We start from the raw sequence: 16,515 nt of genomic DNA, 5'->3' as shown, positions 1-16,515 counted from the left end.
TTGAACGGGCCCGACAAGCATTCCTAGGACTGATAAGAGTATTTTAGTTGCTCGGACTTTGATCTTGGTCTGAGGTTGAGATTTTTGAAGTGCTATGTATGGTCGGTACTTACGGGTACTCTATGGAATGGAAGGTTGGACCCTTAAAGTCAACAACATTAACAAATTGGAAGCATTCAAGATGTGGCTATACCGCAGAATGCTCAAGATACCATGGACTGCAAGAATGACAAACGTAGAAGTACCTGTCTACCATCAAAAAGAGAAATAAGATTGCACACCTGGGGCACGTCGTGAGGAACGAAAAGTATGAGTATTTACAATTGTTGATCGAGGGTAAGATAGAAGGCCGTAGAGGAATGGGAAGGAAGAAATTGTCATGGTTGCGGAACATAATACACTCGACAGGAGTGAATGACATACAGACCCTAATTCATACCGCAAGGGATAGAGAGATGGAAAATGTGAGCGCAAACATCCATTAGTTGATAGCATCCCAAGAAGAAAAACCAATAAAAATAGAGAACTGTCAGAACTTTAAAAGTCAATTATTTTTTTGAGTCAGTGTTTTAAGTTCGTCTCTTAATCATTGGAAAACATCCATTCTTATTAACTATTATTAACTTTAAACTGATGTTTTAAAATTAATATTTGATGTGGTCTGAGATACGGCAACGATCTTTAACAACCTGAATGACCAACCAATGAAATTCCTGATAATTAACGACCAAAGCCGATATCAGTCGATTGTGTCTTAACTTTAGCAGGCAAAGTCTATCTCTCTCTAATTTGCTATCTCTTTTCAACTGTCTCTTCTTGTTAAATAGCTATTCTTTGCTATGACTTTATACCCATACCCCGTAAATAAGTAAAAAGTTCTTTCCCACCTCATCACTTATAATACATTTAACAATTAAAAGCAATAGATACATATATACATAAAATATATACAAATCACTTTTTATTTTATAAAGAGAAGTAAGATAGCAGTTGCGTTAGGGTCTTCTTATCTAGAAGGCACAAATCGCAATCAAAGAAATCTTCAGTAAACTCGTATGTGCCGGTTTCTGAAATCAGTTCCACCACTTTCAGTATAATAGAAGGGTCATCCAACTCCATTATCTGTGTTTGTAAGCGCCGGAGCCTACTCATAAATTCAGCCTAAAACAAAAAACAATCAGTTAGATTAGAAAACTTAAACGCAAAAATTTAACTTACATCGCCTTCAAACGGAATTGATTTTAATGGTCCTTCAACGTCACTCTAATGAAAAGAAAAATAAATAAGTAAATCTAGGAATAGAGTAGAGCATTTATTTTAATTAGACTCATACACAACATTGTTTTATTATATATATAGACTCTGTACTTTTACCAGAAAACCCAACTCGAAGAAAATGTACCAACTAATAAAACTTTGTTTGCAATTTGTCTGGTTAATGGTTAATTAAAATTTTTGGAATTTTTCAAAACAAAAAACTGGTATGCTTAACTTACCCGTGGTGAAACTGATGATTCTGAAATAGAACTGGATTCCCGACTACTAACTTTCGACGCATTTGACGAGTTATCTTCAAACAGATGATCAGATTCAAGGTTTGGTAAAACGGGACTCGCTGATGGTTCGCTTTTATGACTGCTACCAATTAAAGGTTCCATTTTATCTCTGCAAAAAAATCACACAAATTAGTTAGAAAGGAATAATTTCCGGAGAAAATTATTATACCTTAGAGAAGAACTCGCTGAAGTGTTTTTCTCTTTTCTCTGCCGCTTCTTCTCTTTCCTATCTTTCTTGTTATGCTTATGTTTTGGCTTCTCTTCGCTTTTCTCTTTTTCATTTTCTTTTGACTTGGTTTCTTCAGGTTTCTCACTATCTTGGTTTTCTTTAACCTTTTCTTTCCTTTCAATCTAAAAAACATTGTTTACATGTTATGTTATGACCCTAAAGTATTAAAAATTCAGTTACCTTCTGAGGTTGAGTGGTGGACAATAGAATAGAGTTTCTGTTTTGATCCAAAAGCTCTTTTCGATCTCGCCCTTTCTTTTTGTCTTCATCTCTATGTTTGTTATCTTTTTCCTTAAAAACATAATTATGTTAATGTAAAAGTTTTCATGGACACAAACAAATAATACTTACTTTCTGCATTTTAAACTTTTTCTCCTTATTTCCTTCTCTTGAATCGTTCTCTTTGTCCTTGCCAACATCTTTATCCTTAACATTCCTTTCTACAGCTGACGGACTTCTGTGCCGTTTAAGAGACCTTAAAAAATAATCAGACTAAATAACAATATGATTCTTAAAAATAAATGGTTTTACCATACCTTTTGGAAGCAGGACTTTGAATTTTTTGAAGGGAACTCTTATCTTTTTCTTTTTCCTTCTCTTTAACGTCTTTTTTACGGTTCTCTTTCTTCTCCTTCTTGTCTTTCTTATTATCTCCTGATTTTCCCTCACTACTTGAACCATCAGTGCGTTTTTCACGATCGTTGTCAGAACTTTTAGTTTTGTTCTTGTCCTTATCTAATAAATGATATGCACCTTACAATATCTTATTAAGTAATCTAATTATTAAATATTACCTGAAGATTTATCTTTGTCTTTGTCATTAGGTTTAATGACAGATTTAGATGCTTCTTCATTTTTTGGAACCTCCTGAACTCCCTTTGTCTTGGTGATTATTGGTGTACCTGACATTTAAATATATGTTTTAGAATTTTTCAATTAAAATAACCCTACACATAATAAAAAAAAACATCCAATATTGCACAAACAAAATACATAACTTTTAGAACATAGTGATGAGTTTTTTTCCAATAAATGATAAGATTGTTCTAGTATAAAACAATGGTTTAACACTAGCAAATATAAAATAGTATTTTATGTGTGATTTAAGAAAGAATAGTTAATGAGTCACAAACAGTTGATATTAGGTACTTATAGAAAAAGTATTTAATTTAATAGTAGTAGGGTCTCACTAGTAAAATCATGATTCGTCAATGTTGATAAACATTTGATTTATCAGGCAACATGGCAAAGTCAATACATTTTTTAGAAAGAGAATTGTTAGTATGAATTATGCTTTTACTGAGGCTTTGATATTCTTCACTGTGTCATTGGTTTATAAACTTAACAAAATGTTGAAAACATGTATTTTTATCTGCTATTAAGTACCTCTAGACTATAGTATGAATAATGGAGAGTAATAAGTTAGCATCTAAGAAATATTAAGATGAAAGAATCATGCAATTTTTACCTATCTTAGGAAAAAATACTTTCAAAAAAAATTCAATTCAAGAGGAAAACAAAATATAATATATATTAAAGGTCAATTATTATATATGTATCTTGTATTTGAACTTCTGGCTAGTATGTTAATGTTAGTTTTATAGTTTGATCATATTTTATTTGTAGACTGTTTGTGATTTAAAATCACTATTTAAAAAAAATGTGTACTTACCAAATAGATCTGTGAACTGATCAATTTTAGGTTCCTCAGCTTTCAATTTGAACTTTTTACTTTGGTTAGAAGAATGACCTAGTTTCGGGCTGGTCTTTTGAGATTCATCAGTCTTCAATTTGAACTTTTTACATTGGTCAGAATCATCTGGTTTTGGTTTGCTGGTGTTCTGAGATTGATCTCTCTTCTCTTCTTCTCTTTTACTAGTAGATTTAGAAACATTTTCTTGTGGACTTGATGGGACCTACAAGTAAGAAATAAAGTGCTATTAATATTACATAGAAGAGAAAAAGTGTAAGAATTGCAGAATAACATAAAAATGTACAAACATTAGAATGAATAATGAAAACTTACCACAGCTCCTCCTTTCAATAACTTATTTTGAAATTCCTTATTAACTGCATAAAATGTATATTTTTCCTTCCGTAAATCATGTATTGGAGGACCATAGGATTGCAACCTAAGGTCATAGGTAAAACTGATCTTTCTGGGCTCTTGACTGTGTTTTAGATATATCTGAATAGGCAAGTCAAAACCACCATACCCCGAGGTTTTAACTGAGTAAGGAGGCTCCTTTACCACTAGAAATTAAATGCAAAAAATTAAATACAATTACTTCCATTGTGTGATTCACTTGTTCAGTCATTTTAACAAAGAGCTGTGAAACAGTAAATAATTAAATAATAATAATTGCACAGATAAGTAAACCAGAATTGTGCTTATATCAGAAAAAAACAGTTTTTTTTACAAGTATGTACTTAGTAATTCAAAAAATGTACCAAACCAAATTTCAATTAAAAGAAATGGTCTGGTAGTATTTGAAACTGTTAATAATTATTTAAGCTTTACTGTTTTGTTATTTAGAAGAGTGTTTTAAAAAATCCAGGACATTTAAACTAACACATAGTGGAGCTCCCCAGTAAAACTAGCATAAAAACTGAGATACTACTAAACCAACTTGCACAGTGTTACTTACCCCTTTTTGGGTTTTCAAAAGTTTCATGCAAATGAAAAACAACTTTTTCTACGTAGTGCTTAATGTCTGCTCCATTGCAGCCTCGAACAAACACCTCCCAATCATGAGTGTAGCCTTCGGGGGTGAGTTTTTTTCTCAGATAAGCATCATGTCCAATTTCCAAGTTTATAGTGAGTGACGAAATGGTTCGCCGAGGCAATTCCCCGTTTATTCCCCATGAACGTGATGATGCCTTTTCTTCCTGTTAATTTAAGTTTTGAATTTAGGAAACTTGTAAACTAAATATATAATTTCTATAATATCTAATTTGTGTATGAATACGATCTCAATTCTCAATTTAACATTCATGTTTGAAAACCTCTTTTATAAGATAATTAATTAAAATCTTAATAAAATAATATTGACAAAACCTAATATTTTTATGGCTTGTTTTTGGTTATGTTTATGGTAAATTGTTTGATAGTATTGATAGATAAGTAAGTTACTGTCAAATGTCGAATATTGCTATCAGTTTTTAAATTCTGTCATTTGTATAACAACATATCACCGATGACCGATGACATTAAAATACTAGAAGTTAACATGTCGTGTGAACAAGTCTGCTGTCATGCGCCCGACAGCCATTTTGAATTTTTCCCTTACTAAAAACTAACGGGTTATTTAAGTTGAAATATTTTGATAACGATTGAAGAATGTATAATTATTTTAGATATTACATAATTTTGAAAAATATAAATAAACGGCGAATCTAGACACGCAAAAACGCAGGCTGGTTTAATTATTATTTTTCTGACAAAGATTAACCAGATAATATAAGCCTTAATTTTCAAACTGGTTGGTTAAGCAATCACATATACCAAAAACATTCTCTTTAAAACAACGTTGCAAAGTGTAACCCGCCATAAAACAAAACTAAAATAGCCCTTATTTGTAACCCCATCTCCAGACATTTGGGGCCGATGTGTAAACGCAATAAAAAAAAACACCGCAAACACAAGCCAATGTTGGCCCCAATGTGTGGAGCCCCGTATTACAGTGTGCGGCTAATATGTGTACGGAAAAAGTCTCTTTTTAGAGCCAATATAGGCGCCATATTGTTTTTGTTAAGACGGCTTCACACATTGGAGTCAAAGTTTAGCGGGGTATTTTTTTGTATGGAGTTCACACATTCAACGAATAAAGGGGAGTTTACACATGCAAGAATAGTGACGCTAGCCACGTGAGGAAACGTGCGCTTAATGCTCTAATTATTGTATTTGCACGTGCTGCCCACCAGTTTTTATTGGGGCAAGTAAATCGCGTAAGCATGTGTAAACCCTCCATACTTAACAAGTCTTCTTTAATGCAACAAAAAGATAGAGTTTTTCCACTTTTCAAATCAAAAACGTTGAAAAAAAAGACAAAGGGTAGTTTACACATGCATGGATTTAGTGGCGTCACTTATACTTAGTGGCGTCACACACTTGCGCTTATAGCTGTAATTGTATTTGGACGTGCGTAAGTAAATCGCGCAAGCATGTGTAAACTCTCTTTAATTTAAGAAGTCTATTATAAAAAAATAACTTACCAAAACAACACCCATAATTCAAGCTTCAATCGTGTATAATAAAGTAAATATAGCACAAAAATTATTACACAACAATTAATAGCATTTCACTGTAAATGTGTAATAGTCTGTCTTCTAAGGTAACAAATGACCAAATGGCTTGGTTCTAAAAAATGGTTAGTAATGGCATTTCCAAATGTCAAAATTTGTCACGTGGTGTGTGAAGTATCAGAAGACTACCTAAAATTGCCCAACTTGACAACAGTGGTTGACACTAATGACAGAATTGACAGACGGTTGACTTGGACAGATGACAGCAGCGACCACGCGATCTTGTTTACAAAGAACAAAGATATTTGGGGCCTCTAGTTTTTTTATCGAATTTTCACTATTTTTGTTGCTAATAAAGTTTGTTATTCGAAATTACAATGTGGCCCATTATTTGCTACCCAGCAACGGCCACATTGGTGGTGTTCTAGCCCCCGTTCTCGTTGATTGGTCATAGCCAAGGACCTTGTGTTGTGTGAGACACCTGGTGAGACATTTAGTGAGTTTAATGTTTTGAAAGTGTTCTGTGACCCAAAGACTGTGTTCAATAGACGATAAATCACGGGTATCTAGAATACTGTACTGACAACCAGGTCTCCAATTAATATAATATTTAATTTATTAAATATTTTATCTCTGGTTGTGGATAATTAGCATGATGTATAACTATTGACAATGACGTGTGGACCGGGTTCAAAATGTCGTCACCGCAGTGCGAGAAAGACGAATATAGAAGGATGGAGCTAGTACAGGCAAAACGCGAAATATGTCAGGTATGCTGTGATTTGATTGACTATGATTCCCACAGATGCTCAGCTGATCGAGACTTGTCATCAGCTACAGAGACATCCGTGTCACAGACTCAGTCCTTATGCGATTCGAGTACTCGACTCAGTTGTTATGCCATCTGTGATGTACTTTGACAGTTTACCTGATAATGGCTGTACACCAATGACAGCTATTATCAGGAACCTAACTGTCAAAACTCAAAAAAACAAGCTTAATTGAATGTTAGAAAACAAGAAAGTCTCATTTTGTCTGTTCTAGCTTCTTCTGACTCTCTCTTTTTGGTTAGCCGCAAAGGTTTTCTGTGAAGGTCGAGGAGTAAAAATACACTTTTGGAAAGTGACTAGAATAAAATAAGGCCAAAGCAATTGAAATATTTAAATGAGAAATTGAAACCAGAAATCTATGACAGTATTGACAATACAGGCAAAAATAAGAAGCAACCGGAATAAGTAGATTAGCAGTTAATTTTTGTAACAAGTAGGTATACATGCAAGTAGAGCTCGAATCAGCTAAGAAAAGGCCACAGGCGTCATCAAACGATGATGTCACGATCTCTGTACGTCTCGCTTTAAATATTGCTGCTCTCGTTACTTTCCAAGTTGTTGCAGCCAGTCAGTGGCGTGCTATTATTTTATCAGTAAAATGAAACATTTTCGTCGTTTTTAATAAAGAAAATAAAAGACAACAAGTTTTTCAAAGGAATGGAAACTCCTTCTGCTTCTTTCTTCATAAATTGTAAGACGTTACTGACGATTTCACGGCCTTGGCTGTATATGATAACACCTTTCTTTCCAACCTTTTTGAAAGACATTTTGACAAAATAACGTTTTTTATTCATAACACTATGTGAACTTCAACTGCGACCATCAACAATACAACCAAAACACCAGACTAAAACGGAACCTAACCTAACCCCCTAAGTCTCCCTGTCCGCCACTACATTTTTTTAAACTTGGCAACACCGTTTAGAGTGCCGGCTAGTAAAAGCATATAAAAAGGTCCAAATGTCCCTGGCCGCTGCCGCATCTGTTTTAATTGTGTCCAAGTAAAAACCGTACTACGTTGCCAAGTGGCTTTTTGACCGCTTAACAATATATTTTCGGGAATATTTTAATAGGACGCCTCTGATTATATCTAATGCGACGGCAACTGTAGAAGGAGAAAGAAATAGTTTTAAAAACTGCGTCATTGATGATGCGGTGGCCTTTTCTCATCTGATTCGAGCTCTATAATGTAAGTCAGGCTAATAAGATGTAGTTCCAAAACACTGACTAACAAATTAACACTTACAGGTTAATTTGTTTACTTAGTGTCACTTTTAGTACATATCGATAAAAAATGTCCAATTTCAGCTTTGGACCCTTTGGAGAGCGTTTTCATGAACTTTGCTGAAAGATTTAGAATTGAAAACACTACAGTGAATATTTCTTGATATCACATACAGAGAATAATATCTTAAGATGAAGATAGTTGCACCAACTTTTCACTGAACTCTACAGTACGACTTTATTTCTCAATGGATGTAACATACAATGCTAGCTCAGTTTTACAAAATGACACAATTGATTGAGTAAAAAGATTTGAAACATGTCTTTCTACATACTTATCAGATTTATTGCACTAGAAGGCAATTTTCTTTGCCCTACTGATTAAATATCAAGTTAAATATTAAATTGTTTTGCTGACTATAGAGTATCAAAAACAGTTTTTCCAAACTATACCGATTTCAACATAAACTTATATTGAGGAATGTTTTCAAAGGTTTTAGTTTCATTGCTCTCTGATAATCTCAAAATTTACAGAATAAATCATGAAGTTACTATTGCTGCTGCAAGATGGATTTGTGGCTTCGTAACCAGGTAAGTACCTATGTACGAGTATACTAGGATGTGACTACACCATTTCTAAATGTGGTTCAGAAAAGGTCAAGCGTAATACAGAATAAGGAACTGCAATTCAGAAACCATTAAGTGTAATTCAGAATAGGCAACTGTAACTCAGAACCCATCAAATGAAATTCAGAACATTCAAAGGCAATTCCATAAAATACATTATCTGTGGATAAAATTACCAAACCCAAAACTCCAAGCCACTTTAATAAATTAAAATACTTTAATAAAATGATTGTTATTAAAAAATAACACAATTGTTAAAAATTAAACTGAGTTACACTTGATATACTTTCTAAATTGCAATTAACAATTTCTGAATTACAGTTGCCTATTCTGAATTACTCTTGGCATTTTCTGAATTACAATTAACTATTCTAAATTACCCTTGACTCTTTCTGAATTTCAAATGACTATTCTGAATTACACTTGACCCTTTTCTAAATTACAGGTAGAAATGGTGTTGTTACTAGCCGATTATGATTTTTTTTAATGTTAATGCCAAAAACCTGTAAAACCGAGATAATGAGGGCTCTGAGTTAAAGTTGACCAAGTCCAATTTTTGCCCATTTGGTTCTAGCAGTGTTAATAGAGGGCTAAAACATTCATTATTTTCCCACCAGGAGCAGTAGTTTACATGTGCACCGAAAACATATCTATACAACTATTTAACTTTAGACAAGTTTCTCTCAAAACTAGTTTCAATGGACTTGGTTCACTTTAACACTGAACCTTTCATATCATTCCCTGACTTTATGTTTTCTTAAAGCAGATGCAAAAACCCAAACCATTAGAAGTTTGAGTTACCAAATGGTGTATAAAATAAAAATCCTCTGCATTTTGCAAAATTAACATGGAAACTGATTAAGTAAAATTCCTTTCTTAAAATTTATCAAATCGTTCTCCAAATTTTTCTGAAAATTGATTTTTTTCTAGAACTGTGACCATCAATAGCAGTGGAACCATAGACTTGTTTTTAATGATAATTACGTCAAAGCGTCATCTTTCGATCTAAAGAATGTCACAATACCCTTTTCATCATAATGATGGGCACCATGTGTAAAACACAAAAAATAAAAAAAAAGCATTCCTTGGGCAATAAGAATCAACCAAAAATATAGTTAATTTAGTTGAATCCTTCTCCGAAACAGAGCTAGTTTTGTTGACAGCATAACAACTTCCAACAAAGTAAAAAACAATCAAACTCAATGATCTGACTTCTTCTTTATGAAAATGTAGCCAAATAACATTCAAATAGGCCAGTAAAAACCGTTTTTCAAAACCTCATTCCTAATCTAATCTCAAATATTGTGAAAATGAGATTAAAAGATCTTTGAAGGCCAATAATGGTGCAGTATATTTCCTAAAACTATTTGAAATTAGCTAGAAAACGAATAAGAGGTTAAAGAGGCAATTGTAAGTCTAAATAGAATTGATAAGGGCATTGTTTTAAAAAAATATATTATCAGAACTCAGAACATTGTTCTCCGAAGGGACTAAACGCATCCTGAACGTATTTAGGGACGGTTCTACAAGTATCAATTTAACCGTGGAATAGTTATCGGGCGAATAAATAACTTCTGGTTAAAGCAAAAACGTTTTACAATAGTCTAAAGTTGATCGGTTAGTAATCCTCCGGAATAAAGTGCAACGTTCTGGTTTTCTTTTGCCATTCTCTTGGTAAGGGAATTAAAAAGTAATTGCTATTGGCCTCCTAGTAAAACAGCATTTTCCGGATTGCTAACTTCTATTCGTGCTTTAATAGCACTGCTACAAAAAATATGAGAATCATTGCAAAATCTTAGGCATCTAACTACGATATTTCGAATCTTTGACTCTGAATCACAAACTACTTGCACATTCCATGAAAAATAGCCTTTTCTATTTCTAAATTCTTTGGCGTCTTCTCCTCCAGAACACTGCAGCCATGTGTGTACAATCTATATTTTTACGCATGAAAATCTTGATATACTATAGAAGTTCGTCATTACTTGTTACCTTTCTTCTAGGGTTGGTGGCATATAAATCTATATAGGTCTTAATGTGGCAATGGCTTCAGTTACCTCTTTCACTAGAACGCATTTCGTTGTTTTACTAACTCCAACATAATCTGCTACTTCATTTAACAAAAATTCAGTTGCATAAAAGCTTAATGTTAATGACAATTTTATTGCAGGAGACACGGCATTGTTTTGATTTGCAGGGGAGGTGATATTATTAATTTGTAATTTCTTACTTGAAGGTTCACTCAGTCGAAATCTTGTATCATCTATTCAATTCTGTATCATCTATTAAATCAAAATAATTCCTAAAAAGCAATATTATTGGTATTTGACTTTAGTGGTTCAGTGGTTCAAAAATTTCTTGGTCATCAGACGATTCAAAAATTGGAACATCTCTATATTAGTACAGAATTTATAATAATGGTTATAAACGTCTTTCGCTTACAATTAATATTCAACAAACAGTTTAAACTTCGTATAAACAAGTTAAACGATATTCGAACAACGGTCTAACTATTCCATCGCTTTACTCCCTGGTTAAGCTACTTCCGGGTTATAATGCCTTTGGAAATTTAACTTTAGAATAGTGTTTACTCTTGACTATATCTTGTATCTTGTTTCTGCAGAACCGGCCCTAAGTCACTTTAATATTACTCTCGAAATTCTTACCTTTAGTTTAAAAAGTAAGCTCAAAAACCCAAATAGATATACTATATCCAACAGTTAAGGTTTTGCAAAGTTAACAATATAACTTGTATAACCTCTGTATAATTTTAGATGCCTGTAGGGTTGTTTAGAGTTAAAGGACATTGTTTAGAGTTTATTGTCATGTCTTTCTTTTGTATTATAATACTATTTTAAGTAGGTAGGTAATAATAGCATTTTAGTGACCTATTTGGTATATCAGATATACCAGATAAGTTTTAAAATAAATGATACCTATATCTATTAATCCTTCCTCCTATTAATCATCATAGTGGATGATGATTGTTGTTTTCTTAAAACATATGCTACCACGTAGAGCGTTCCATCTAACTATTTCTTAGTTCACATGTGCCTTTAAGGTAAACTGATAATTCTGATGATGGTTAAGGTAATTCCAGCAAAACATCGTAACATTGTTTCTTTTCAGGGACCAATCACCGAAAACGGTTGTATATCAGGACAAAATTCATGTCGGTCGTTAAAAATGTAATTTGATCAAAATTTGCATTATAGTTTCTACTTTTTCAGATTCAAAAACGGTACTCTAACGTATGGGGCTACCGGTAATGGTTAAATGTGCGGTTTTTTGCAATTGTTTCTGAAGCACTCGTTTGCAACGTTTTAACGAAACTGGATAGTTAATAACACAAATGAATGACAAACAATCCGTAAAATTCAAATCAGAGAATATGATGTTTTGAATTACCTATTACAACTCCTTCTATTACTAAATAATAATTGACAAATAAAATTAAGTTGTAATTATACTATCTCGCCCATTGCTCTTTGATTCAATTAAGAACGATTAGAACCAAGCCCGAAGCTATATAAATACGCTGTAAAAATACTTTCCTACAGAAGTAAATTTGATTTACCATACCGATTATAATAAAATATAAACATAAACTCATTTTACAGTGTAATCAAAATAATGACACACACAAAAATTACGTTTCTTATGTAAATTATTACTCTTAATTGAATAAAGCAATTAAATTCGAACGTGCTGACCCTTTAACATCGCATCATCCGCCCACAAGATGTTTTTCTGGATTGGGCTTGCCGCTTTAATAGACAGAACCACACATTGTCTTTTTAAGTCGCGGTGCTTTTATTTGTCTTAATTCGTAGAGTGAAGGTGGTTTAACTTAAAACATCATGAAAAACGGGTAAGTATCCTCTCTAACAGTTTCTGAGTAAACACAATCGTCTAAGTGCACTCATGAATTCCTTATGGTTGATATGTATTTTTTTGTGACTCAGAGATGTGACATTGAGAAATAGTGAACCAAATTCGATTAAAACTTGGTGGCATACTAGAACTAGAAATGAAAAAACCGGGGCGTGCTGTTTTTTGGGTTTAACAGTATCAGCCTGTGTAATTCTGGGAATATATTTCTACTTTTTCTCTGGTAAGTAATACAAACTATAGTACATCTTTATCATATTATGTTAAATAAGTAGTAACATACACAAATGTGCTTTGATAAGCTAACCCTGGGAAACGTCGATGTTTATTGAAGTTTGAGGATTTTTACTATTATACGGAATTGCTTCAGAAGTCTTAATAAAAATGTGGAACCATTTTTCAACTAAATATGTAGATATATGCAAGTGTAGGAATAATGATCCGTTTTTGTTCTGAAAAAAAAAAGACATTTTATCCCAGTTGGTTTCTTGGTCAGCAAGTCAATTATGGTTGGATATCTGCTAAGTTATGCACATTTTTAGAGAAAAAATCTTGCTTCAAAAGTGGTTTTTCTAAACCGATTGGGTTAAACGTCTAAAATCTCGAAATCGGAATTTCTCAAACGATTCTCATTATATCAGAGCAAAAACGTAATACTTTTCGTACTCAATGCTTAAATGACAATTATTCGATTGTTTTACAGATCCAATAACAATATGCAAAACTCCTACTTGTTATTCCGCATCTTCGGACATATTAAATTACATAAACGTCAACGAACGACCTTGTGAAGATTTTTACAGGTTTGCTTGCGGACGTTTTCTACAAAATAAGTCTCTTGATGATCCTTATAGCTTTCAATCAGTTCAACTTACAATGCAAGATGAAATTCTTCATGAGATAAAGTAAGTATTTCATATGAGGAAAGTCAAACAAAAATATGATATGATGAGGATGTTCAATGCTGAGCAAAACAACAAGAAAATACTTTGACATATTTATGAGAAAATCCGTATAATTTTAGGCTTCTGCTTGAAGAAAGAATTGATCCACAAGATCTTTCATCTGTTAATGTTGCAAAAAGATTTTACAAAGCTTGTATGAACGAGCAAGCCGTCGAAAAAGCTGGTTTATCCACATTAATAGAACTATTCAATCAAATGGGAGGTTGGCCTATTTTAGTAGGAGAAAACTGGAATGCAAAAAATTTTGTCTGGACTAGAGCGATCAGAAATTTACGAGCATTTGGAGTAAATTTTGATTTTTTCTTTAACGTTACAGTGGATGTGGATAGGGAGAAACCTGAAAAATATATTTTAGGGGTAAATGTTATAAATTAGAAAAGAATTTAAGTTTTGAAAAATATTTTGTAGGTTCATGACCGACACTTTAGTCCTTCGGAGTTAAGCCAGAACTCTAAAGTGATTTTTATCGACTATATGGTTAATGTCGCATCGCAATTTCGTGTAAAAGTAATGAATGTTCGAAAAGAACTGAACGAGGTCTTGAATTTTATTTTGGAATTAGGAAAGGTCCGTTTGACAAAATTATTTATTTATGGCAACTAAGTCATTTTTTACAGATATCGGAAGAATCTGCTAGATCAAACCAAACAAATGTCTACAGACTATATAGCATTTCCGATTTGCAAAACGAGTTTTATTCAATTGATTGGCTAGACTATCTGCAAGGATTATTGCGAACATCGCCTTATTTAAGGCTTGATGACATTGTCAATGTTTCAGAGCCGGTTTACCTAAAAAAATTAGAAGCACTTCTCAGGCGCACCAATAAGAAGTAATAAGTGACATTGTTTTATTTCTAATATAACAATTTTCAATTTGTTAGGGTTATAGCCAATTTCATGGGATGGCATATTGTTCAATCACTTATTAACTTTCTACCTGCAAGAATCTTGGATAAAGCTTACGATTACTTAAGAACTGTAAATGGCCATTTCTATAGAAAACCAAGATGGAGCGTTTGTGTTGAAGCAGCTAGAGAAAGGTAACAATTATGAATAAAGCATCAGTTTAATCAAAATGTATAAACTTTCTTAATCATGAAGCGAGTGAATACTATAACCCGTAAAAACTGTTCTCAAATATTTGTATCAATTGAGTCTACAATTTGTATTACGCGAACCTATGAGACGACTATGTTGTCTACAAAATCTATCTGGGAGACGTGTAGCCTTCCGGCAATTATGATTACAAAACAACTAACAATTGATTTTATAGTTGTTGGTCTACATGTGCCAGTTATAAAATAAATCTAATAACTAAGTTAATTTGAGGTTTCCAGTTTGAACCAGTGTACTGCTTACCTCTATCTATCTCCCAGTTCTCTAATAAGGTTGGAAAAAATCTGTAGAGTTTATAATTAAAACAAAACAATATTAATAAGGATTGACATGCTCTAAGTAATAATTTTACTTTAAGGCTAAGTGCTCCCATAAATATCGCATACATTGGACGATATTTCAACACAGACTTAAGACGAAACGTTACTGATCTAATTCGGTCAGTGAAACACCAATTCAGAAATACTCTCTTGATGAGCGATTGGTTGGATCAGGAAACGAAAAAAAAGATCATGCACATGCTTATCAGTAGCGAGATTAAAATCTACTCTGATATGGATATTCAACGACTTATTTACGACAGTTCAATTTACAACTCGGTAAATTACTCGTTTGCTGTGTTTCACTCATGAAAACTGATTATTGTATTGTAGATTAAAGTTGAAGAAGATAAACTACTCAATGCTGTATTAGATTTAGATCTAATTTTTTGGGATTTGCATTATGGAATGTTAACGCAACCAGTAGATAACGATTGGTTGAAAACGGAAGCTTTTATTAGTGGGCAAAAGGTTATTTACTCACCTAACGACAATGTCCTTAGTACGCATAAAACTTCTATACAAGCTGGCAAAAGGCGGTTATAATTTAAAATCTTGTAGAATTTCCCCTAGGTCTTTTTCGAGGCATTTACTATAATAAAGATAGGCCAGACTACATGAATTATGGTCTTCTGGGAAGCATAGTAGCTCATCAAATTTCACATATTTTTGTTGACGCTGAAGGAGGTACAGTTGGAGAATCGAAAGCAGCAGAAGAAAGGTTGTTGAACAAGTGGACACCAACAAGCGCAAATAACTATATTGATAAATTGCATTGTCTCTCTAATCATTATGCCACACTTGAGTTAAAGGAAGCTGAAAATTTACGTGTAAGTACCTACATGGTATGGAAGCGAATGTTCTATGACTGGTAATCTGATTGTAGGCTAATCCTGTTATAACCCGAGGTGAAGACTTAGCAGACGTAGCTGGATTCAAAGTAGCTTACGAAGCTTTTAATGAGAAAGAATGGAGAAACGGGAAGGAGCCTCTGCTACCAGGTGAAATAAGCATTATTGTAATACATTTTGTTATTCAACTCGTAATTTTTATTGTTATAGGATTAAAATATAATTCAAGACAGCTGTTTTGGATATCAAGTGCTTTGAAATTTTGTTCCAGTTATCCATTGCCATATCTGAAGAATAAATATTCAGATAGTCGAAACTACATCCATTCACCAAATGAATTTCGGGTAATTTACATGCACAGAGCTAAAGTTCTCTATGTTAGAGAGAAATATTATTATCTTCTGCAGGTGAACGGTCCTCTGCAGAATCTCGTTGAATTTTCTTACGATTTTGGATGTCCTCTTAAATCATTTATGAATCCAGAGAAAAAATGTGCTATTTGGTAGGCTATTATAAATTTGTGTAATAAAATGTTACTATTTTATGTAATGTCCTAGTTGTTTTAATACAAACCAATCTTTACATAATTGGCATGTGTTGCAGGTGAAAATTCAATACTATATTTAAATCTAATCCTAAATATAACAGTTAACTCTAAT

The 16,515-nt window shown here is 33.0% G+C and overlaps 2 protein-coding genes across 2 annotated transcripts; one reads left to right on the top strand and one right to left on the bottom strand.

Annotated features, from left to right (window-relative positions):
• Positions 1-882: 882 nt before the first annotated feature.
• LOC145725001 (uncharacterized) lies at positions 883-6,452 on the bottom strand. Its single transcript, XM_081973514.1, has 12 exons — positions 6,001-6,452; positions 4,434-4,674; positions 3,812-4,038; positions 3,458-3,701; positions 2,580-2,687; positions 2,322-2,520; positions 2,137-2,260; positions 1,966-2,076; positions 1,726-1,907; positions 1,497-1,665; positions 1,219-1,263; positions 883-1,161 (listed from the first exon to the last, which is right to left on the bottom strand). The coding sequence occupies exons 1-12, from the start codon at positions 6,013-6,015 to the stop codon at positions 967-969; spliced, it is 1,860 nt and encodes a 619-aa protein (XP_081829640.1). The 5' UTR covers positions 6,016-6,452; the 3' UTR covers positions 883-966.
• Positions 6,453-11,970: 5,518 nt separating this feature from the next.
• On the top strand, positions 11,971-16,405 carry LOC145725000 (neprilysin-2-like). The gene is made up of 13 exons (XM_081973513.1): positions 11,971-12,582; positions 12,677-12,825; positions 13,306-13,507; positions 13,627-13,924; positions 13,976-14,134; positions 14,185-14,399; positions 14,451-14,609; positions 15,044-15,284; positions 15,339-15,507; positions 15,567-15,835; positions 15,892-16,006; positions 16,067-16,200; positions 16,264-16,405. The coding sequence occupies exons 1-13, from the start codon at positions 12,572-12,574 to the stop codon at positions 16,360-16,362; spliced, it is 2,220 nt and encodes a 739-aa protein (XP_081829639.1). The 5' UTR covers positions 11,971-12,571; the 3' UTR covers positions 16,363-16,405.
• The last annotated feature ends 110 nt before the right edge of the window (positions 16,406-16,515 follow it).

Source organism: Ips typographus, linkage group LG2 (assembly GCF_016097725.1).
Source record: "Ips typographus isolate SLU linkage group LG2, UJ_Ityp_2.0, whole genome shotgun sequence".
NCBI classification, from domain to species: Eukaryota; Metazoa; Arthropoda; class Insecta; order Coleoptera; family Curculionidae; genus Ips; species Ips typographus.
The sequence above is the reverse complement of the archived record's forward strand: the minus strand, read 5'-3'. Positions and strand labels throughout refer to the sequence as shown.

Bases quoted from the DNA above. Each gene is read 5' to 3' on its own strand.
- LOC145725000 (XM_081973513.1), top strand. The intron at 14,135-14,184 runs GTCCGTTTGACA...CATTTTTTACAG, and splicing joins TTATTTTGGAATTAGGAAAG to ATATCGGAAGAATCTGCTAG. The intron at 16,201-16,263 runs GTAATTTACATG...TATCTTCTGCAG, and splicing joins ATTCACCAAATGAATTTCGG to GTGAACGGTCCTCTGCAGAA.
- LOC145725001 (XM_081973514.1), bottom strand. The intron at 2,688-3,457 runs GTAAGTACACAT...TTTAAATGTCAG, and splicing joins TCAGTTCACAGATCTATTTG to GTACACCAATAATCACCAAG. The intron at 1,162-1,218 runs GTAAGTTAAATT...TTTTTGTTTTAG, and splicing joins CAATTCCGTTTGAAGGCGAT to GCTGAATTTATGAGTAGGCT.